This window comes from Kogia breviceps, chromosome 6 (assembly GCF_026419965.1).
Source record: "Kogia breviceps isolate mKogBre1 chromosome 6, mKogBre1 haplotype 1, whole genome shotgun sequence".
Lineage (NCBI taxonomy): Eukaryota > Metazoa > Chordata > Mammalia > Artiodactyla > Physeteridae > Kogia > Kogia breviceps.
In genome coordinates, this window is record NC_081315.1 from 146,856,378 (window position 1) to 146,879,374 (window position 22,997).

The 22,997-nt window shown below is 61.2% G+C and overlaps 1 protein-coding gene across 6 annotated transcripts in view; it reads left to right on the plus strand.

Moving 5' to 3' along the window:
* Positions 1-20,940, plus strand: part of GAK (cyclin G associated kinase) — a 52,074-nt gene extending 31,134 nt beyond the window's left edge. For 2 of the 6 annotated variants that reach the window (XM_059067381.2, XM_067036872.1), the window contains 17 exons: positions 602-651; positions 1,189-1,337; positions 1,712-1,834; positions 2,534-2,667; positions 5,782-5,976; positions 6,294-6,411; positions 6,713-6,792; positions 10,270-10,463; positions 11,139-11,282; positions 11,375-11,767; positions 11,993-12,166; positions 12,763-12,873; positions 13,838-13,954; positions 18,683-18,907; positions 19,424-19,572; positions 20,145-20,321; positions 20,413-20,940. In XM_059067381.2, the coding sequence (XP_058923364.1) occupies positions 602-651; positions 1,189-1,337; positions 1,712-1,834; positions 2,534-2,667; positions 5,782-5,976; positions 6,294-6,411; positions 6,713-6,792; positions 10,270-10,463; positions 11,139-11,282; positions 11,375-11,767; positions 11,993-12,166; positions 12,763-12,873; positions 13,838-13,954; positions 18,683-18,907; positions 19,424-19,572; positions 20,145-20,321; positions 20,413-20,514 (2,635 nt within the window). In that variant the 3' untranslated portion in view covers positions 20,515-20,940. The remainder of the gene's footprint in view (positions 1-601; positions 652-1,188; positions 1,338-1,711; positions 1,835-2,533; positions 2,668-5,781; positions 5,977-6,293; positions 6,412-6,712; positions 6,793-10,269; positions 10,464-11,138; positions 11,283-11,374; positions 11,768-11,992; positions 12,167-12,762; positions 12,874-13,837; positions 13,955-18,682; positions 18,908-19,423; positions 19,573-20,144; positions 20,322-20,412) is intronic. The other 4 variants (XM_067036869.1, XM_067036870.1, XM_059067384.2 and 1 more) reach the window with 4 other exon arrangements.
* Positions 20,941-22,997: the final 2,057 nt, after the last annotated feature.

Here is a 22,997-nt window from a genome sequence, read left to right on the forward strand (position 1 = left end):
CACCTCTCTGCTCACATTCCCCATATGTCCTGCATGTTCTCTACTTTATCCATTAGAGCCCTCAGCACTTTGACCACAGTTGTCTTAAGTCTCGGTCTGAGAATCCCAGCATCCCGACGCGTCTGGTTCTGATGCGTGTTCGGTCTCTTCAGATTCTGCTTTTTGCCATTCCATGTGCCTTGTCATTTTTTCTCATTAGCCAGACATTTTGTACTGGGTCAGAAAACTCTGTCTTCCATTTTTGTTGTCAGCTCTCTCCCAAACCAGCTCCTTATGTCCCATCTTCTGCTAGTAAGGGAATTAAAGACCCTTCCTGTCAGGACCCCCGCCTCTCCACCCCTTGCAGTTTATAATTTCTCATCCACCTCTTAGGTAGATGTCAGCTCCACACATGCCCACACACACGTGCATGCAATCACCCGGGTACACACGTGCACACTGACACGTGCACATACAGTGTCCCCGGGAACTGCAGCCTGAACGGTGAGGACCACCCCCACCCACCCCGGCCTCTCAGGGACTTGCTTCAGTTTAAGCTCTTGTGAGTTAACCGTAGAAATTTCCTACAGTAACCAAGTGCCTTTTTGTTTTTTAATTCCAGTTATGCAAAGGGAGATTTGGATATTTCTTACATCACATCCAGAATTGCGGGTACGTTTGCCAGCTTTAACCATAAGGATGAACTTCTGGTTCTTTCCTGTCTGAGGATGGCATGTGGGATTCTGGCCTCTCGGGCAGCCACTCACTTGCCTGAGATGTGGCCTAGGGTGTCCATCCCTGCATCCAGTGTGCCTCTAGGCCTTGCGGTGGATAATGCCAGTGTCAACCCAGCTTCTCCCCCTGGTCTGGAACCTTCTGAAACGCTGAGGTCATGAGTGAAATAATGCGAGGCCACACATATTAAAATGTGGGTCTCCAGGCAAAAACCACAATCCAGATGCTTGGGGAGACCGTGTGGCGCTTCAGGCCCTATGGCAGAAGCTGCGTCTCAGGAGGGTCCCGGGACACCATCTGGGGATCCCGGAGGATCTGACGGGCGCTGGGGCGGGGCTTGTAGGATGCTGCTCCGCCCCTTCTCAGGACTCGCCGTACCTTCGGGTCAGCGGGCACGAGGAGCAGGCCCCCGTGTGTGCCCGGCCGTCCGGCCGGCCTGTGGTTGTCCAAGCGGCAGGGGCTCCTCTCTTGCAGTGATGTCATTCCCGGCGGAAGGCGTGGAGTCAGCCATCAAGAACAACATCGAAGACGTGCGGTTGTTTCTGGACTCGAAGCATCCGGGCCGCTACGCTGTCTACAACGTGTCCCCGAGGACGTACCGGGCCTCCAAGTTCCACAACCGGGTGAGCACGGGCTCTGGCTGACGCTCAGCCTAGTGTGGCGCTGGTCCCCCCTTGACGCTGCATGGAAGGGGTGGGGTCTTCTCAGGGGTCCCCGAGGATTGCGAGCCTGAGGTGCCTCCAGAGGGAACACGAGACCACGCAGTCTTCTGGGCGGATAAACGCTCGGGACGTGGACACTTTTTACAGTATTTATACTGACCCTGAGCGCAGCTGGGGCAGGTGCTGCGTTCCTTCTGCCACATCCGCCAGAGCCTGTCTCCCGAGTCCTGTGGCGCGCCTGGGGCTGGGGGGCGGCGCTTGATGTGTGTGTGTGGGGGGTGCTTTGGGTGGGCCCGTGTGTCTGCACCCCGGCTGGCGAGCTGCCCTCCCTGCAGGTCTCCGAGTGTGGCTGGGCAGCCCGACGGGCCCCGAGCCTCCGTAGCCTGTACAGCCTCTGCAGGAGCATGCACGCCTGGCTGCGCCAGGACCCCGGGAACGTCTGCGTGGTGCACTGCGTGGTGAGCAAGCTGCCCCGCCCTGGGACACTCAAGGGACAGAGGGGACATCCAGAGGGTCAGGCGGGGGCGGCCGGGTGTCCCAAGTGGTGACGCCGGCGCCCACCACTCCCGGGAGCAGCAGTTCTGCCCTGGGGTCTGTGGCTGGCTGCCCAGGCCCGGTGCCCCCAGGCGGCTCCTGGCACCTTCTGTGGGTCACAGCCGGGTCCCTGGCAGCAGGGACTTCTGGCAGAAGACTGCCCTCACTGAGGGTCCCCCCCACCCCTTTTATGGAAGGTGCGGGCTCCCTCGTGGCAGCACCCACGTACGGAGGCCAGCCTGCCTCCTGGGACCCCGTCTGTGAGCCCATCCTGGGGCTGAGGGTTTGTGGGTATCACACCCAGTGGGGCACCTGCCAGAACCCGCCCTCGAAGGTCAGTACTGCCGTCCGGGTGTGGGTGACCGTCACGCCAGGGGTGGTGCTGCAGAGGGCTCACGAGGGTGAGCGTGGACGTGCCGAGCGCGGAGGTCGGGTGAGGACCCTGACAGCGCAGCGCATGCCCGGCCGCCTCGCGCCTTCTGCCGCGGAGCCTGTATCCTCTCCGCTCCCTGAACCCCCACCCCGTCAGGCGGGCCGTCCTAAGCTCCCTGGTGAGCGCCGGCGCGGGCCCGGGCCACCCTGGGCAGTGAGCGCCGCCTGAGCCGCCCGTGCGTCTGTCCTAGGACGGGGGGGCCGCGTCGGCCGTGGCTGTCTGCGCCTTCCTGTGCTTCTGCCGGCTCTTCAGCACCGCAGAGGCCGCCGTGTACATGTTCAGTATGAAGCGCTGCCCGCCGGGCATCTGGCCGTCCCACAAAAGGTATGGTATCCGCCGTGGGGCCTGGGTGCCGCGTCGCCGTGGCCAGGTCGTAGCTGTGGGCGCTGGGAGATGGCAGGGTTTCTCGCGAGCGTGGACCTCGGTGTTGGGTGGGGCGTGGGCCTGCGTGCGCGTTCGGGGCAGCCGCGTCTCTGCCCTGTCTGGGCTCCCGAGCAGCGGGGCTGCGCCTCTGCCCGGGGCCCGGGCGCCAGCTTTCCCAGCGCGAGAGGCCACTTGCTCGCTGGCGATGGGGCAGCCGCCACCTCTGCACACGTGGCCCGGTGGCTCCATTCGGCAGGGCAAGTGGCATCTGGGAGCTGTGTGGCAGCACCGCCCCCGCGGTGCGTCCTCCACGTCAGGGTCCGTGAGACACACAGCTTCTAGGCTGCCTCTGCTGCCGACTTACAGGAGATGGTTTCCCGGGGCTTCTGCTGGCCGCCGCCCGCCCCCTGCCCCCTGGGGCCACTGGCTGCTCCCAGACCGCCTTCCCCGCTTCCATCCGCCATGCAGCGAGAAGGGAGCCTCACGCTCAGGCCTGAGGGTTGCTCACTCCCCTCGGGTGCATGGGGAGCATCTCCTTCCTCTGTGGGGCGGGCCTTGGCGTGAACAACACAGGGCCCCAGAGTGGGGAGGGCCGGGGCCGCCCGGGGCCCTGCCGCTTCCCTCGCCTGCCCTGGCAGGGAGATCGGGAAGGCGTCCAGGCCAGTGAGGGGCCGTTGTGGTCATTCCTGCCGCTCGGGGCGGCTTCACTGCCTCGCTGGCGGCGTGGGGTGGTTGACCTCTCCTGCTTGTGAGGCCCGGCCCAGTGGCTCGCCGCCTGGGGCCAGGGCGTACCCCGAGATGGCCGGCACGCGCTCGTGTCTTCCGTGTGGCTTGGCGGGGTGGGCGGGGTGGGCCTGTCCATAGTGCAGAAGGTGTGGCGGAGCAAGGGCTGCGCCGCCGAGCGTGGGTGACAGGCTGCCGACCCTTTCAGCGTGTCGCCTTCCGTAATCTGGGCACATCCGGGATTCCCGAACTGTGCCTGCAGCTTGGGGTGCCGCTTGGGGAGCGCTCAGAGTTGGGGGTCAGAGCCAGCAGAGTATCGTTGTTGCCAGTGTGAACCTGGCCCCGGGGCCCCCAGCAGACCCCAGGCTGCTTCCTTGGAGACGTGCAGATGTAGAGAGCATAATCCCCCGCCCGGCCCAACAGCTGAAAAGAGAGCGGTGCCTGCTTCAGGTGCATGACTTTGTCAAACCTGTTGGAGAAGAGCCATCCTGGAGCCGTTGGCTCACCCCCAGTCCAAGGGAGGACAGGCACCCAGCCCCAGGGCGCTCGGCGGGGGGTGGTCTGTGCCCCGCAGGACAGGTCAGAGAGGGAGGCCGCTGCTCAGGGGGCACGAGGTCGTCTCCTGGGGACAGACGGCGAAGCAGCCTTCGTATGAGACTCGGAACCGTGACGGACGTTAGGCGTTGCTGGTCGCCGGTCTGTGCGCTCTAGACTCTGCTGACGGGGGTGGGGTGGGAGGGAGCAGGGAGGGGCCAAGGGAGGGGCCGCGACCTCCGGGGTCTGTGGGCGTCATTCACCGAGACGCCCGTCAGGCCTTCTCAGACGGAGTGACAGACGCACCCCTGGGGCCTCGGGGACGGCGCGGGAAGGGGGAGCGCGGAGGAGGCGCTGCTGAGGATGTCCCCAAGCTGACGGCAGACGTTGAACCCAGGAAGCTCAGAGGACACCCAGTGGGATGCAGAACAACACACGCACGCGGAAAACCCACCTGGGCTTCCGGCGTTCTCGCTGCCGAGAGCCACGCACAGGCGCTCTGGAAGGCGGGCGGCGGGGTGGAGGTACAGGCGAAGGTTCTTCTCACGGGCCGTCACGACGTCAGCAGCGGATGCGAGTGGCAGCCTGGGGCGTGCTCCGGTGGCCCAGGAGATGAGGAAGGAGAAGCCGAGGCTGGAGAGGCAGGCGGGCGGCCGGCTGGCTGGGAAGCCGGTTCAGCGTCACCTGTGGGTCGGGCCCCTCGCCGAGCACGCGCTGCCGCGGGCCGGCACCATAGCACTGGCGGCGGGGGCGGAGGAGGGTTGTGTGCGGGGCACGTGCGCCAGGCTCCGCTGCTGAAACACCCGTCCCTGCGGTCAGGCGTCCAGCGCTGGCTGCCTTCTCAGCTCAGCCTTGACTCAGGGGCAGTCTCCTTCTCCTTCGGTTTTGAACCTGCTTCCAAGCTCACTCAGGTTGTGGGCTGTGGACGTGGGTTGTGGTGTCCCGGCCTTCTTGCTGTCGGCGAGAGGCACCCGGGTCTCCTGCCACGCGGCCGTCTCCACCGCGGACCTCGGGAGCGGCCAGAGCGCTGTGGCGAGACAGAGTGTCGCCTGCTGTCAGTTTGAAGCCAGTCACGGCTCCTGCCCCTCCCCGGGAGACGGGTTAGACCAGTGCAGGAGACGGACGCCCTGCGGCGGCGCCACAAAGAGGAGCCGCGAACCACCGAAGGGAGCTGGAGGAGCGGATTCCAAGTCCGCAGAGTGGCATGTGGATGGCTACATCGGCCCTCTCAGTGACCAGTGGAACAAGTCGGCAGGCCGGCTCAGAGCCACGGAGCGTGCCCACGACAGAAACGTGCACGCAGAGCCCTTGGGAAGAAGGGTCGTGTTCCGGGCTCTTACACCGCGACAGATTGGGAAGAATAGAAATCATGCCAGATATGTTCCCAGGCCATCGTGGACTTGACCCAGAAATCAGTGACAGCAAGGTGGCTTTGGAAAGCCTTAAATATTTCAAAGTGAAAACAATTCCCTATGAGTAGCCCGTGAGTCAGAGAGGAAGTCTCAAGGGAAATTTGAAGATATTTTGAACTGAATGAAAATTGCAACGTAAGATTCACGAGATGACACCGGAACGTTGCTTTTAGTGAAATTTATAGCATGAGATGCTTACGTGTGACTGAGAAAAGACTGACGACCTGATGGGCTCCAGAGACACGGAGCACGGGTGCACAGTGGCACGGGAGCACACGTGCGGTGTGGGGGCCGCACGGAGCGTGTGTTTGACGCGGTGCGTGGGCTGAGCACGGAGCACGCGTGTGACGTGGCCCGTTTCCTGCACAGAACACGCGTGTGACGTGCTGTGCCTCCTGCCCTCCAGGTACATCGAGTACGTGTGCGACATGGTGGCAGAGGAGCCCGTCACGCCCCACAGCAAGCCCATCCTGGTGAAGGCCGTGGTCATGACGCCCGTGCCCCAGTTCGGCAAGCAGCGGAGCGGCTGCCGGCCCTTCTGCGAGGTCTACGTGGGGGACGAGCGCGTGGCCACCACGTCCCAGGAGTACGACAAGATGAGGTGGGCTCGGGGCTCAGGCCCTTCCCCGCCCCGCGGCCTCAGCCTCTGCGGGCTGTCGAGGGGGGAGTCGTGCTCTGCGGCTGCGGCTGGGCGGTGGGCGTGGAGGCGGGGCCGGCGGGGCCTGTGGGGGAGTCCTCGGGGTCTTCGTGCCGCGTGGCTCCTTGGAAGTCCTCTCCTGGACCGTCCACCCCCAACGCCTGACATAATTTGGCAGAAAAACCCGCGAGGCAAGAAGAAACTGGTGCTGTGGGTCGCAGTTCACCAGGACGGTTCACCTCGTACCTAAGTGCACTGCTTTTCTTGGTTCTGTTCTCCAGGGATTTTAAAATTGAGGATGGCAAAGCGGTCATTCCCCTGGGCATAACGGTCCAGGGAGACGTGCTCATCGTCATCTATCACGCGAGGTCCACCCTGGGAGGAAGGCTGCAGGCTAAGGTGAGCGGGCGCCGGGCGGCCGCTGGCTCGTGGGCAAGCTTGGTTCTCTAATAAGCGCAGTGAGAGCTCTGTGTCCCCCCCAGTGTGGCAGAGGCAGAAGGGACTGCAACCTGAGCCTGCCCGGCTGTGGCCCTGGGGCCTCCCCACGGGCCCAAGGAGCCGCTTGTTGGCCAGGGCGCTGCCCCCGCCTCTGTGTGTCCCCGGCCCTGTAGCCCCGCGTGGGGCTCTCAGCTGGTCACCCGTGAAGGGCCTGGCGTCGCCCTCCCGGCCTGAGGGCCTCCTGTTCGCTTTCTCCCTGCAGATGGCGTCCATGAAGATGTTCCAGATCCAGTTCCACACAGGGTTTGTGCCTCGGAATGCAGCTACTGTGAAATTTGCAAAGTATGTTGGCGTCACACTGAGGGGGGCGGACGAGAGGGGCCGTGGCTGGTGTGGAGACAAGTGCAGCGTGATTGATACCGGCAAGGGTCCCGGGAGCGCTGAGCTCTGACGCCCGGGGCCCGGGAGGGCTCAGGGCAGTGCCGCGCCAGGGCCGCCCGTGCCGAGGGCTCAGGGAGAGCCGCCCAGCCGCCCTCCAGCGTCAGCGTCAGCGTCAGCGTCGTGGGCTGTGGGCACGTCTGTGTTTCTGCCCGTCGTTGCTCCTTTAAGAGTCTCCGTGTTCTTGTCTTTTAGTGTGTTTTCCACGTTGGCACCTCATGCTTTTCTTTTAACGTGCCGGCGTGGCAAAGACGAGGAAGGCCGCACTTTAAGGTTCCGGGTTTTTTCCTCCTTTGGTGGAAGGCAGTCCCAGAGCTCGGGCGTCCTTGTGTCCTCAGACATTTCTCTTCAGAGACCAGATGACTGAAGACCCAGTGGAAGGGCCGGGCGAGAGGCCCGTAGGCGAACCTGACGCTCGGGGCTGGGAGACGGCATTAACGCCTGCCGCGTGTTCAGAGAGGTACAAGGGGTTTCCACCGCAGAGCTGGGACGCGTGAAAAGGAGGCAGGTGCGACTCCCGGAGGGAGAAGCATCACGGCGGGAACCGAGGATCGAGCCGTGAGCCCGGTAGCAGAGTAGACACAGGGACAATGGTGAGAGAGGAGATGGATACAGGGGGGCCGCAGGCGTGATGGGGGCTGGGAAACGGTCAGGCGTGCCTTCGTTTGGAGTCCAAGGAGAAGAGGACACAACAGAAACAATGTTGGAAAAATCACTGGCCAGAAATTTCCTTACACTGATGAGAAACGTCAAACCATAGAATCAAAAACTCTGAAAATAGCAAACCGGAGTTCGTATAAAAGAAGGAAGGAAACCCCTTCCTCAGCATGTTGCAAATTGCTGAAAAGCAAAGACGACCATTTCAGAGCCCCCAGGGGACGGACCTCCAAAGTAAGGAGATCGGCAGCTGCCTTTTAACCAAGGGGTGGGAGCCGGCATCGGGGGCGTCTTCAGGAAGTGCCTGAGGAGAACGTTGGCCAACTTGAAATTCTGTCTCCTGTGAAGTCACCCTTCAGAAGCAAAAGCCAATCAAAGACGTTTTCAGGCAGACAAGGTGTTTGCAGCGTGTGTGTCAGACGTGGACACATAGAGAAGCACAGAACGAAACGAGAAAGACACCTATGAAAAGCAGGCAGGAGACTTGACTGGCGGAGTCACACGGCCAGCAAGCGCCTGAGCCAGTCGGCGCGTCCCTCGTCACCAGGGAAGCAGATGAGAGCCGCGAGGGCAGGGAAGCGGGCGGGGGGGAGCCCCCTGGGAGCCACGCGGACTTAGATGTTTTCCTGTGATGAGAGCTTTGAAGATCTCCTGCCTCAGCGCTTCCCACGTGCACGTGGCGTCATTAGCCACGTACCCAGGGCCTCAGGCTTGATGACTCCAGACTGAGAAGAGGCCCCCGCGGCGTCGGCAGTCGGTTGGAGGGTGAGCCGTGAGATCGTGTCCGTGACCCTGTGAACGTCCGCTCGGGCCTCCCGCGGGGCCCCGTCCGGAGGCCCGAGGAGTGGCCACCTCTGGGGGCGTGGCCCGTCGTGGGGTCTGGAAAGAGACAGTGTTTTATTCTGAATGGACTCTTGGCGCGAGGACGAGCTCTACTGAGGCGCGTGCGTGGGCTTGCGCTTGGCTGTGCACGTCGTGCCTCCAGAAGTGGACTCGTCGGCTTAGCGGGAGAAAGGCAAGGGGTGCCCCGTGGGCGGTTGAAAGAGGACACTTTGCAGAAGAATTCTGAAGTTCCTCGGGTGCCTCCTGTGAGTGCGGAGGGGGTGCCGAGCGGGTGTGCGTGGGCAGGGTGGCAGTCCAGGACGAAAGCCGATGCATCTGTTTCCTGGCCGAGCATGGCGGGCTCCCCTTCGGGGCCTGTCCAGCGGGGCCTGGCCCTCTGCCCTCTGAGACCCCAGGCCCTTGGGGGCAGCGGGGCTGTGCCTCTGCTCACAGACCTCATTGTTTCCTCGCTGGCCTGCTGGGCGGGTGGGCAGACCCCGGCCTGGGGGGCTGTCTCTGGGGCTGGGCCGGGCAGGGAGGCGGGGGTGGGTAGCCACCAGCATGGTGCCCAGAGTGGCCCCTGAGGCCCTCCTGCCCTGGAGCTGAGCTCGTAGAGGCCGCACACCTTCTCCCTGCTTTGCTTCTTGGCCTCCGCTCCTCGTGGACGGGCCCCTCCCTGGGCCCTCGCTCGCCACCGGATCCCCTTTGCCAACATTGCTGCCCGGGCTTTCCATCTGCGGTCCCCGTGCCAGCTGTTCCTGCCCGGCTGAGCCGTCGGCCTTGTGGTCTTCTTCTTGTGGGCGCCTGGCCTGGACAGGAAGGAAGCCTGTGGCGGCCTCTGGGCCGGGAGCCCGAGAGGGCCACATGGCAGTGCGGCCACTGTCCCCGCGCCCACGCGGGCCCGGCCTCGCCCCTGCAGAGACCCCGCATTCCCCTCCGTGCGCAGAGGCGGCCGTGTCCATGAGGAGTGGGAAGGATCTGGGGCCACGCGTGCTCGCTCGTCCCATTTTGTTGAGTCCAGGGAAGTAAGAACTAAAATTTGCTGCGGCCTCACCACCACCCCTGACCTCTCCTGCGGCCCCTCCTCTGCCCAGAGGCCGTTCTTGGACATTGCACAGGACGGCAGGGCCCCTCCCTCGACTCCTCAGACCTTCAGGGACCCCGCGTTCTTTTTTGTGTTTCTCTTTTTGTTGCTTTACCTTTCTTATAGGTACAAAGCAGTAAGTAATGCAAACAGACGTTAGTGTAAAATAAGAGCAGTTGGGAGCCTGTTGTCTAGCTGAGGATCTCGGGTTTATGAATATTGTCACCAGAGGTGATCTTAGGAATTCCCTCAAAAGATGCGGAGCCACAGGACGAGGGTGGTTCAGTGACGTGGCAGCCACAGTCACCGCTGCCAGGCTGCCCTATTCCCAGTCTCCCGCCCATGCCCGGGCCCCCCCGGCCGCCACCCCAGGGAGCCTCCCTCCCCGTCCCACCCAGTGGGAACAGCTTGGTGCATCTCCACTCCTGCAGCCAGATTCCAGAGGCACTGGTTTATGGGCATCTGTTAATAGTTGGGGGATTTTGCCAGCGTGGATGGCGTTGTTTTTATGGGAACGTGCATTTAAGCTCTGAGGACCTGAGTTGAACTCCAGGGCCTGAGGAGTGAGGGCTGAGCGCTCCCCTGACAGAGGAGCGGGGGTCCTGCTCTGCGGGTGTGGACGGGCCCCACTGCGCACAGACCCCTGCACGTCCCTCTGACGCTTTGCTCGGGGTGGCTTGAACGTCCGAGCGTGAAGTGCAGGGGCCGGGGGGCTGTGGAGCGGTGCCCTGCCCCACACGCGTTTCCCGGTGAACGTCGCGGTGATACCTGCCGTGCCCACGGTCGAGCCTAACCTGCTTCTCGCCCCCCGAATGCAGGTATGACCTGGACGCTTGTGACATTCAGGAGAAATATCCCGATTTATTCCAAGTGAACCTGGAGGTGGAGGTGGAGCCCAGAGACAGGCCGGGCCACGAGGCCCCACCCTGGGAGAGTGCAAGCGGGCGGGGGCTGAACCCCAAGATCCTGTTCTCCAGCCGGGAGGAGCGGCAAGACATTCTGTCTAAATTCGGTGAGGCCCTGGTTGTCTGGACGCGCCTGCAGGCGGCCCAGGGTCTGTGGTTGGATCCCGAGCCCCTGCCGGGGCTGCCATGGGGTGGGGCGGGGACCCCCGCGAGGGTCAGGTTTGAGTCACTTGCCGTTTTGGCTCGGGGGTGCGTTTTCTGTACACGTGTCAACTTTGAACGTGACCTGGAAGAAGTCGAGGCTTCGATTGGGACCGGCTGGCGGGGCTGCCCCACAGCAGAGTTTGTTCCTGGCCAAACCCCCACCCCACCCCGCCCCCCGCAACTCCGCAGGTTGTGTCAGCTTCTTTCGTCGCATTTACTGAGGGGAGCCTCAGAAGCGTGCTGGTGGGTGGGACTTGGGACTTCCTTGGCCACATAACAATTTTCTTCACGTTCCTGGTTTGCATTTTTTTCTGTTTTCTTACATGAGGACAGCCGAGTGTCCCTAAATCGCGTGTGTGCACGTGTGTGCGTGCATGTATGCTTTCCGGTGTACGCATGTGCACACGTGTCCTGGGGCAGCATCTGGGCGACGCTGGGGTCCATTCACTGATGTTTGGTTGTCGTGTGGGTTTCTGGTGGTGGTGAGCCCTTCCTGGCTCTGGGCCTGGGCCCCGGAGCCCCACACCCACACCGGCTGCTGCCCTGGGCCGGGTGGCCTGACATCCCCCTTCCCGCAGGAAAACCAGAGCTCCCCAGGCAGCCGGGCTCCTCCGCGCAGTATGACGCCGAGGCCGCGCCTGCGGAAGCCGAGCCCCCGGAGTTGGACTCGCCGCACAGCAGCGGGGACACCGACCACTTTCTGCACACGCTGGACTGGCGGGGTGGGTAGGCGGGCCTGGCGCTGCCCCCGTGGGCCTCCCGGTGCCGGGTGCTCGCACTGAGCCGCAGCCGGCCCACCGTGTCTCCTTTTCAGAGGACGGGGACTGTGCGACAGGCCCAGAGGGTCACCTTGCCGAGGAGGGTCCGTCTGCCGCGGCCGAGGACAGACGTGTGAGCGAGCCATCCGATGAGGAAGCCCCCACGCTCTCGGCTGAGAGCGGGGACGTGGCCGACGAGGACACGCCGGCCCCGGACCTGCCGCAAGAGGACGCCGTGGACCTCCTGGGGCTGCACTCCGAGGCAGGGCCGGTGCCCCCCACGCAGGCCCGCGGGGGCCCCCCCAGCAACGCGGACTTGCTTAGCCGCCTCCTGGGGGCCCCGGCGGCTGCTCCAGAGGATGCTGCCGGCGGTCTGCTTGGCGGGGACGCGGCCCTGCTCTTCACCAGCCCGGCCTCTGCCCCGAGCACACGGACCACGGTCCCGGCTGGTAGGTGCCGCCGACAGCAGTGGGCCCAGAGGTCACAGCAGTCTGCCGTTCAGGGAGCCTGCGAGCCCCCACAGGACCCTGAGACAGGCGGGGGTCAGCGCCTTGACCCTCCCTCTCGGGGCCATGGGGTCGTGGGCGGCCGTCCCGGAGCCAATCCTCTGGGCTGAGGGCGTGCTCTGGGGTGCCCGCGCTCACGTCCACCTGCTTCCTGGTGTCCTGCCACAGCAGACCCGTTTGACCCTCTCCTGCTGCCATCTGACCCAGATGCCCAGCCCCACTCCCAGCCCGACCTCTTCGGCGAATTTCTTAATTCAGACTCTCCAGCCGCCCTGCCTGCATCCTTCCCTGCCACCCACAGCGCTCCACCCCTGGCCCGCGGCACCGACTTCCTGCATCTGGGTAAGTGCGATCTCCACACCGGGGACGGGGAGATGAGCAGGGCGATCCTCCCTCCCCCAGAAAGGGGACGCAGCCGTTGTCCACTCTGTATGCCCTGCTGGGTTTCAGGGGGGGTGGGAAGGCAGGCTCTGGGGCCCCAGCGTGTGGCCAGCCATGGCGGGAGGAGGCCTCGGAAGACCCTTTCAGGTGAGGGACCGCGGACGCTAGTCTCAGCATCGCCCCGTGGGCTTCTCCTCTTGCTGCCCCCCTGCATCCGCTTGGTCAGTGCGGTGACCGTGTGATGTGTCCTCCGCCCATGCGGAGGGAGGCCGGTTGGAGGCCCCAGAGGTGCGTGAGCACAGCCCTGCCTGGGGCCTCGCTCGGCCAGGAGCGCCGCAGGGGCTGCTGCCCAGCACCTCGGCCCCCGACCTCCAGCACGGGCGGCCGTCAGGTCTGCCTCCTGCCCACATGTGGAGGGGGGTACGGAGGGCGGTCCCCGAGGCTGCCGCAGATGGGGCTTGCGGCCAGCCTGTCCCCAAGGGCCCCCAGGAGGCCATGTGAAGGCCATGTGCCCACCCCCACCGGGGACACACCTGGTAGCGCTGCTGTCTTCCCAGGTGACCTGCCAGCGGAGCCCAGCAAGATGACAGCCTCCACCAGCCACCCAGACCTGCTGGGAGGATGGGACGCCTGGGCTGAGGCCCCGGCCCCTGCGTCAGCTGCAGAAGGTACGGCACGTGGCGTAACTGTGACCCCGGCCCCAGAAGAGGAGGAAGCAGGAGCAGTGCCCCAGGGGCACTCTGGCCGGGCCTCCTGCCACTGTCCCGAGTCCCTCCGTGCGGCTCCTGTGGGCGCTCATTCAGCTTGTTCTGAAGTTTTCATCCAGAATGTTCCTTAGCTCTTCCTTGTGTCCTGCAGGGCCCTTGAGAGGCTGCAGGCTATCCTGGTCTGTCCCCTCTCTGTGGGGACAAGAGTGCTTCTGACGTCTCACTTTCGTCATGTCTGTCCTTCTTTCCGTACGTCGGGATTCTGTCCCGTGGGGAAGTTTCCGGTAGTGAGTTGTTTTCAAAGGCAGTAGTGTTTGTGACGCCTGTGACATGTTTCTCTCTTAAGTCCTGTTTGTTCATTTATGGGCTCTAACTGTAAACATACTATGCCAGTTTGATAGGCTGTCAGTTCTTTCAATTTGCTTTTCTTCATTATGCGTGAGGTTGTTTATTATTTTGTATGTTTTCGGTTATATTTCTTTTGAGAACTGTTTCACATTTTCTAATCATTTTTTTTTGCACGGGAAATTTACGTTTTTTTGTATTAACTCGTAAGAGTTCTTTATATACGAGTTGCCATCATTTGTAATGACCTCACAGTTGACTCTTGAACGACACGGGACTTAGGAACAGGACAGTGATTTACTTAGACGTTTCAGTACCTTGTACTTAGAATGAACGAATGTCGTAGAGCACACTCACACTTTAGATGGATTCCGGGAGGTAGTAGGACAAACCCAGGACAGTTTATACAAGCTGTCAGGTGACCTCCCACACGGAGCCATGTGGGCAGCTCGGGCTGCAAGTGTGGCCATGTCCCAGGTGCAGTGACAACGCTGAGCGAGGCCTTTAGGAGCGTGAGATGGGAGGGCAGAGGCCGCATCTACTCCAGCGTGCTGGATCTAATGCCCCTGCCCTCCTCCAGGCCCCTTCGTCTCTCCTGGAGGCCAGCCGGCCCCTCCTGGCCCCCCAGCCAGCCAGACCAAGTCTCAGAGCCAGGACCCATTTGCGGACCTCGGCGACCTCAGTTCCGGCCTCCAAGGTAACCTGAGGGCCGTGTCGGGCACGTGGAAAGCACCAGGCTTTGGGGTGTCGTGTCCACCTACCCGAGGTGGGGCCTCACCCTGTCCACCAAGGCCCAGGGCACAGCGACACCAGGAAAGGCCCAATCTGCTTCATCCCAGGAGCTTGTTACCGAGATAACACCAGGAATTGCCAAAACTGATGCTGGGGTCTGGCCTTCCACGGGTGTAGCGGTGTTTGGGGGGCCATCTGGGAACGGTCTCAGCACAAGAGCATGGAGAGTGCCTGCCCCGCTCCCCAGGGAGCAGAATTCACTGCCAGTAACTTTTCTGAGAAAACTTTTAGGGACGTTAATTGTTCGGAGGCCAGGAGTGTCTCTCGTCCCTTGGCAGTCGGGAGGCATGTGGAAGTTTAGGTGAAAATAACATCTCCCCAGACGCTTCCTGGCATTTCAGGTTTTGGTGTCTCCCTGAGAGCATTCCTGGAAGTTTGGGTTTGCCCTGGGCTTTCTGCCTCTATCTTGGGCTGTCTGAGCACAGGGCTGGGTCACTCGAAGCCTCTCGGGGACTGCCTGTGGTGAAAAGGAATTCTCGGGATCTGGGGCGCCTGTTCTCAGGATGGAGCCCAGCCCTCAGCTCTGCACTGTGACCCCAGACCTCCATCATATCCCCTCAGAAAACAGAGTCCTGCATGAAGCTGATGGAGCCGAAAGGAGAAACAGACAAACTCACATTCTAGTTGGAGACCTCAGCATCCCTCTGTCAGCAAAGATAGAGCCACCAGACAGAAAGTCAGCAAAGCTGTGCGACATTCACAGGACACCGTGCCTGACAGCAGCAGGACACACGTCCTCCTGCACCCAAGCAACCACCAAGAAAGGCCATGTATTGGGCCATAAATGGTCATCAACAAACTTAAAAGAACTGAAATCATACAGACCATATCATTCCGTGACCAAATGGAATCATACTAGAAATTGGTAACAGCGAGATAACTGAAAAGTCTTCAAACTCGTGGAAATTGATACACTTTTATTTTTTATGTTTTTAAATTTTTTTAAAAATTTATTTTTGGCTGCATTAGGTCTTCATGGCTGCACATGGGCTTTTCTCTGGTTGCGGCGAGCGGGGGCTACCCTTCGTTGCGGTGCGCAGGCTTCTCACTGAGGTGGCTTCTCTTGTTGTGGAGCACAGGCTCTAGGCGCACGGACTTCAGTAGTTGTGGCACGCGGGCTCTAGAGCACAGGCTCAGTAGTTGTGGCACATGGGCTTAGTTGCTCTGCGGCATGTGGGATCTTCCTGGACCAGGGCTTGAACTCGTGTCCCCTGCATTGGCAGGCAGATTCTTAACTACTGGGCCACCAGGGAAGTCCTGAATGACACAGTTTTAAATAACCCAGGTTATTTAGGAAGTCTCAAGGAAAATAAAACAGAGTATTGAAGAGAATGAAAATGAAAACACGACATATCTAAACTTGGGTTATGCAGCTAAAGCAGTGCCAAGAGGCAAACACATAGCATTAAGCGTGTAGTTTGGAAAAAAGGAAACGTCTCGTCAGTATTGTGAGTTATCACCTGAAGACATTTAAAAAGAAAAGCAAAATAAGCTCAAAGCAAATAGAAGGAAATGATAAAGAGCCCAAATCAATGAAATAGAAAATGAAAACTAGAGAAAATGGGTTGATCAAAAAGTTAGTTCTCTGAGAAGATCAGTAAAGTTGACAAATCTCTGCTAAGATGGATTAAAAAAGAGAGGTTAACCCAAGATGTCCACAGACCCCAGAGGCCCTGAAGGGAAATGGACTTACGGCTTCAGCACCAGTCCTGGGACTGAGGTGAGGTGGACAAGTTCTTCAGGTGTGCCCCGTGTAAGGTAGGGCATTTGAGTGGGTGTGTAATCATAAAGAAAATGAATTCATAGTTAGAAACCTCCCATAAAGGAAATCTCCAGTCCCATCTGGGTTCACTGGAGAATTTTACCAAATGTTTAAAGAATTCATACCAATTCCACATGGTTTTTTCCAAGAAGTAGGAAGAGGAGGGAATATTTTCCAGTTGATTTTATGAATCTGGTATTACTCTGATACCAAAACCAGATGGAGACGATACAAAAGGAAACTACAGACCACAGGGCAGCATCCCTCATGAACACAGACACAAAAATCAAAGCTAGTCATCAGCACAGAGAGCTCATCAGTGTATAAAAAGAATCACACAGGGGACTTCCCTGGCGGTCCAGTGGTTAAGACTTTGCCTTCCAGTGCAGGCGGTGCGGGTTCGATCCCTGATCAGGGAGCTAAGATCCCACAGGCCTCGCGGCCAAAGAAGCAATATTGTAACATATTCAATAGAGACTTTTTTTTTTTTATCTTCTTTTTTTTTTATTTTGTTTTTTTATTTTCAATAGAGACTTTAAAAATGGTTCACATCAAAAAAAAAATCATTAAAAAAATCACACACCACAACCAAGTAGGGTTTATTCCAGGAAGCAAGGCAAGGTTCAACATCCCCAAACCTATGAACAGAATGCAACACATTGGGACTTCCCTGGTGGCCCAGTGGTTAAGAATCTGCCTTCCAATGCAGGGGACGTGGGTTCAATCCCTGGTCAGGGAACTAAGATCCCACGTGCCGTGGGGCAACTAAGCCCGCTCACCACAACTGCTGAGCCAGCACGTGCTCTGGAGCCCACGCGCCACAGCTAGAGAAGATTCTGCGTGCTGCAACTAAGACACGATGCAGTCAAAATAAATATATATATTTTTTAAATTACATGTATATATATGTGTATATATATATATACGTATACACAGCGTTAACTGGCCTAGGAAGGGGAGTCGTGTGATCACATCGATGGTGCAGAAGAGGCATTCCCCCAAGTTCAACACCTATGTGTGATAAACGCTCAACAGACCAGTGATGCGAAGCCCGTGGACTTGATGGGGAGTGTCTGCAGAGTCCTGCCGCCAGGCTTGCACTGGATTCAGAAGCCCACACTCTCCCCAGGGTCAGCCCAGGCGGTGCAGGCAGGCAGGAAGGGGGCAGAAGGGACACAGGCAGTGTTGTCGTGTGCGGACGACGTGCTGTCCGTGTGGGAAATCCCAGGGGGTCTGTGAAAGCATTTCAGGTCCCAGAGTGAGTTCAGGAGCGTCGCAGGACACAGGATCAACAATCAGACACCACAAGGGTATTTCTGTTTACTGGCAACACACACAAGGAGCCCCAAATTTAGAACAGCGCCGTTTACAATCCCTGCAAAAGAAGAAAAAAAGAAACATATAACATTTTACTCTTACAAAGCACATACAGGACTCGTGAAGTTACAAATCCAAATGGGGAAGGAAGTCGGGGAAGACCTCAGTAGACAGATGAGCTCACAGCCCGGTGACCCAGCTCTCTTGCGGTGGTCAGTCCTCACCAGAAATGCCAGGGAGGGCTCCTGCAGACACAGACGAGCTTATTGTAGACTTTACTTGGAGAGTCAGGGGAAGCGGGATGGTTAAGACTCAGCCCACCAGGCCTCCGGCCTCCCCCGTGCCTGAGTGCTGTGGGCAGGACAGACACGTAGATCACCGACCTGGAAGTAACCCCACACCAGTAAGACCAACTGACTTTTGCCAGAGGTGCAAAGCCATTCATGACTGTGCTGGGGCAGCAAGAAAGTGGCCTCACCCTGAACTTCACACCTTAAACAGCAGGTAGGTGACCATTACTCAGAATCGGCCGTAGATATATAAAGCCTTCGGAAGAAAAGAGAAAATTGTGGGGACGTAGCCTTTAGTGTCGCCTGGACCATGATCCGTCAGCAAAAAATGGATAAATTGGACTTGATCAGAAAGAAATCTTTTGCCCTGCTAAAGACTCAACAGGATGAAAAGCTACAGGGTGGGAAAAATATCTTTGAACCACGTATCTGACAACTATCTAGGATATGTAAGAACAGTAAAAACAGAGCAGAACACATCCAACTTGAAAACGGTTGAGCGGTGAAGAGAACGGCAGCCTGGGGAGAGGTCTAGTGTCACTGGCGGCCCCGGAGCGCGGGGGGCCTCGATGGGGTGCAGTGCTGGGCGCAGAGCTGGCGGGCGTGCAGGACGGCTGCTCGAGGCGGGCGTCGGTTCTCACGAAACTGAACCCGCAGCCGCCGTCCATCCCAGAGGCGCACGTGGGCTGAGCAGGGAGTCTCCGCGGCTGTGCTCAGGGCGACCCTGTTGGTAATGGCCACAGACTGGAACCACCGGAGTCCTTCTGTGGCGCGTCCGCCTGCCAGGCTGCTGGCGACAGGTGGGCAGGTGGGTGGGTCCTGAGTGAGAAGGGCCCATCGCAAAGGCCGCCTGCCCTGTGATTCCACGCCTAGGATGTTGTCGAGGTGAAGGTCACAGGACGGAGAACGGGGGCGTCTTGCCCCAGTGCTCGCGTGAACCTGTGCGCATGTGAAGTGGCACGGAACCACGCACACGTGACACAGCACACGCCTGTGCTCGCGGAGCAGCAGCCCGCACGGTGCTGGCGTTGAGCTTCCTGGACTCAGCCCTGCCTATGAGCGAGTGCCGGGGGGAGCCCACCCGGCCCAGCCCCTGCAGACGGGCCAGCTGTGGGGCTACCTGGAGGCCGCCCATCCTGGCGGCTGACCTGAAGCGTCCATTTTGCGAGGGTGTGTCCTCTGCCTGCGAGGGCCGAGTACCCGCCGGGGCGGCCCCCAGTCCTTAGGCCGTCAGTGACACTCCCCACGCGAACTGTCTCCCCAGGCTCGCCCGCTGCACCTGCTCCTGGGGGCTTCGGTCCCAAAACAGTCCCCCCTCCCAAGGCCAGCGGCTCCTGGCAGATGAGTCGGCCCCCAGCCCAGGGCACCCCGTGGCCCCCCCAGGCCAAGCCAACCCCCAGAGCCAGTGTACAGCCACGGCCAAGCTACAACTCCAGCTTCAGTGTGATCGGCAGCCGGGAGGAGAGGGGGGTCCGTGCCCCCAGCTTTGGTGAGTCCTTCCTCTCTCGCCGCGTGTGTGGTTTTTCGAGCTTGCTGTGAAGTGGTTACCATGAAATCCCGTTTTGTCTTGTTCGGCTCAGAGCCCAGTCCCGAGAAAGGGTGTGTAAAGAGACCCAGAGTCTGTTTCCACCCGGCGGGAGCTCCTTTGGATGGAAGTTAATGATTTCAGATACATGTCTGTGGGTGACCCTCTTGCCCCCAGTGGGCCGGGCCACACTGTCTGGGAACCTTCTCGGCCTCTGCTGGCCGGGCAGCTGGGTGGTCAGCCCAGGCCCGGCTGCCTCGCTTGCCACGGCGGGTGGGGGGAGGGGTGGTCCCGACACCTGCCGTGACCCCGCCCGCACTCGCGCGCTCATGCCTTGGGCAGCTCTTCTGGACGTTTCCCATCTTCTCGGCCGTCCTGCCGTCCCCGAGGGTACTCGAGCTGGCCGTGCAGCACAGGGGCAGCAGGCAGGCTGTTGGGCGGGCACTTGGCGCGGCCCCTGAAGCCTCCGCTCCCCTCCAGGTCCAAAGCCAAGGGTGTCGGAGAACGATTTCGAAGACCTCTTGTCCAACCAGGGCTTCTCCTCCCGAGCCGACAGGAAGGGGCCGAGGACGATCGCCGAGATGAGGCGGCAGGACCAGGCGCGGGACTCAGACCCGCTCAAGCTGAAGGTGCAGGGCGCTTGGGCCGGGGCAGGGGGCGAGGGACACAGCCGACGCGGCCCCGACTCTCACACACGAGGACCTCTGGCCCACATTCTTGCGGGGACAGCGGCTTCCATCTGCGCTTATTTGCTCTGCTGAAAGCTTCGGGGTGAAAGATCCACTGTCCCCACGCGGCTGGGACAATGGCTTCATGCTCGTTAAGCTCTCTGCTCCTCTGGAGACCAGCCAGGCGTGACCCCGGTCGGGGGGCGTGGGCCGCAGAGACCCCGGGGGTGGCAAGAACATCCGTGTGCCTGGACCCCGGGATGGACAGGGCAAGGCTGTGACGGGTCATCTGTGAATGTCCCGCTGAGGAAAGGGTCCCTGGGTTCCACGCACCATCTAGTCTGTGTCCTGTCCGGCCAGACCTAGGGAATGGAATCGGCCACGCCTGGGTGGGGTCAGTGCAGAAACCGGGGTAGGGGTCCACGCCGGGGCCACACGTCTCACAGATCCCGGCTCCGTGGGGCGACCGCTGGCTGCTCGGTGGGTGGGGGCCGGGGCCTGGCACGCCCCCAGCAGCACGGCGTCTCCTTCAGCTCCTGGACTGGACGGAGGGCAAGGAGAGGAACATCCGCGCCCTGCTGTCCACGCTGCACACGGCGCTGTGGGACGACGAGAGCCGCTGGACACCCGTGGGCATGGCCGACCTGGTGACACCCACGCAGGTGAAGAAGCACTACCGCCGCGCCGTGCTGGTGGTCCACCCGGACAAGGTGGGCATGGGGTGTGGGCTCCGGGCCGGGGTTGGGGCGCGGTCCTGGGAGCGGGCCGGGCCCTCACCACCGCCGTCCTGCCTGCCCGCAGGCCCGAGGGCAGCCCTACGAGCAGTACGCGCGGATGATCTTCATGGAGCTCAACGACGCCTGGGCCGAGTTCGAGAGCCAGGGCTCCCGGCCGCTCTTCTGAGCCCACGGGTCGTGGCTGCACGTGCGGCTCGTGGAGCTGGAAGCTGCTGGCTGGCCTGGAGGGTTGCGCGGGGGCCGGGGCGGCACGGGCTGGCGCGGCTGCAGCTGGCATCGCGTCGCGCCCGCTGCGCTCGGCGGATCCAGGGCCAGTGCCACTCCCTTCGCAGGAAGAGAAAGCATTCCAAAGCCTCCGAGTTCTTTCTTTCTCTCTTCTGGTCGCGAAGGAAAGGTGACGATTTGCACTCCTCCCACACGTGTCACAGTCTGTGGTTTGTTTTATCCGTGGCGTGTCCACTGGGCAGATCGCGTTGCCCAGCTGCCCTGCAGAACCCGTTCGTGAACGTGCACGTCTCCCCTCGTAAGCAGCCTGGTGGCCGCCTGTACACGATTAAACTATTTTCTGACGACCCTCGTCGCCGGGGCTGCACACCACGTCCCTGCACTTTTGCCGTCACCTGCTTGACCTTGGCTCTGACCGTGAAGATGAATCGCAGGGACCCCCGCCCGGCGAAGTTGGGCTCCTCACCACTGCTGGTCTGAGCCCCTGCGGGCCCCCGGTCTGGCCTCGGCCAGCAGCCCAAGCTGCTGACCACCCAGGTCAGGCATGGCAGGAGGGCAGGAAGGCCGGGAGGTGTGGGGAGTGATCCGATGAGCTGCGGCTTTGGGCTGGGGGCTGGGGGCTGGCCCTCGTCGGGTGCTGGCCACGGCCCTCCCCCTGGGTCCCCCGGGTCCCTCCTCCTCACAGCGGGAGGGTGTGGGGGGCTTTGGATTTTCTTGTTCCGGGAATTCAACGCAAAAGCAATGGCCTTGAGTCACGGCCTGTTAGAGAAGCCCCAGCCACCCCATGCTCTGGGGGACAACATGTCAGGACAAACGACAGCAGTTACGTGACTCGAGGTTTTGGTGGGAAGTGACGTTCCCGGCCTCCTGCGGGTCTGTCCACCGTCCCCTGGGCTTGTCCTACTGCTGGCTGCCTGGCACTGCTGGCCGGGCCCTGGAGACGGGGCGGACCTCGACCCTCACCCCCGTGGTGACAGCAGGCTTGGCCAGGCCCGGCCGAAGCTGCCCCTCAGCCTAGTCACACTGTGGGCCGGCCTCTGAGGACTCTGTGCGGTCTCTGCTTTAGCCGAAGTGGGAGTTATTGAGTCAGATGTGACGCCAAGTCGGGGACCCAAGAGGGCGCCAGCTGCCCCCCAGGTGGGCTTGCAAGTTGGGTCACCCGCGTCAGGACCCTCCCTGTGCCGGGCTCCTAGGCGCCCATCCACGCATCAAGGCCTCGCCCGGGAGGCGGGGCCGAGGTTAGCTGAACACTCTGACCTGAAGCTCGGAGCCCCGCCTTCCACCTCCGGTGACCTCGTTGGTCTGGCAGAGGGTGGGCCTGCACCTCCTGACATTTCAGAGGAGGAAGGGGCTCTGGCTCTGTTTCCTGAGGCCCCCGGACCCTCCAGCCTCTGCCCCTAGCCAGGGCTGCTCTCCAACCCCTCCCCAGCCGGGGGTCTGAGCAGAGAGCAGGAGAGGAGGCCGAGGGCCGCCTGGACCTCTGCGCTGTCCCCTCACTGAGGTGACCCACCCACCTGGGTTGGGGCTGCTGCTGCGGGGGGGCGGGAGGGTTAAATCCGGCTCTTTCCAGGCTGAGGCCTCTTTTAAAAGAGTACTCACTCCTTTAAGTAACAGTGGGACTTCCCTGGTGGCGCAGTCGTTAAGAATCCGCCTGCCAATGCAGGGGACGCGGGTTCGAGCCCTGGTCCGGGAGGATCCCACATGCCACGGAGCATCTGGGCCCGTGCGCCGCAACTACCGAGCCCGCGTGCCGCAGCTGCTGAGCCCACACGCCTGGAGCCCGGGCTCCGCAACAAGAGGAGCCACTGCGATGAGAAGCCTGCGCACCACAACAGAGAGTAGCCCCTGCTCGCTGCAACTAGAGAAAGCCCACGCGCAGCAGCTTAGATCCAATGCAGTCAAAAGTAAATAAATAAATAAACTTATTTCAAAACAACGAACAACCTAAATAGGCCCAAGATTGCACATCAGAGTTTCTCTGGATCCCGGCTCAGGGCCAGGTGGCTCCGGGGCACTGGCCAGAAGCCCCCTCAGGTCCTGCAGGGCCCGCCCGCCCCTGGGTTTCTGGTGTGGCAGTCCCTCTGCCGTCCCTGCCGCCTCTGATTTACTGTCTTGGTGAGCTGATCGCCCCGGTGGCCACAGACCCCAAGCAGAGCTGCTCTAAGGACCACGCGTGTCCCCTCCAGTGAGCCCCTCGGGGCCCAGGGAATGACCCTGACCCTGACCCCGCGCTGGGCAGCTGCTGGCCCCATCCCCACCCGAAGCGGGCGTGGTGCCGGGGGCTCTGCTCCTCAGCAGAGGTCGGGTCTGGAGACGGGCTCAGATCAGGGACCCAGCACAGTACGTGCCTCCCGGTGTGCTGCCCCCCCATCAGTTACCCCAGGACCCCCTAGTCCGGCTGCCCCCTGTTCTGTAGAGGACCCC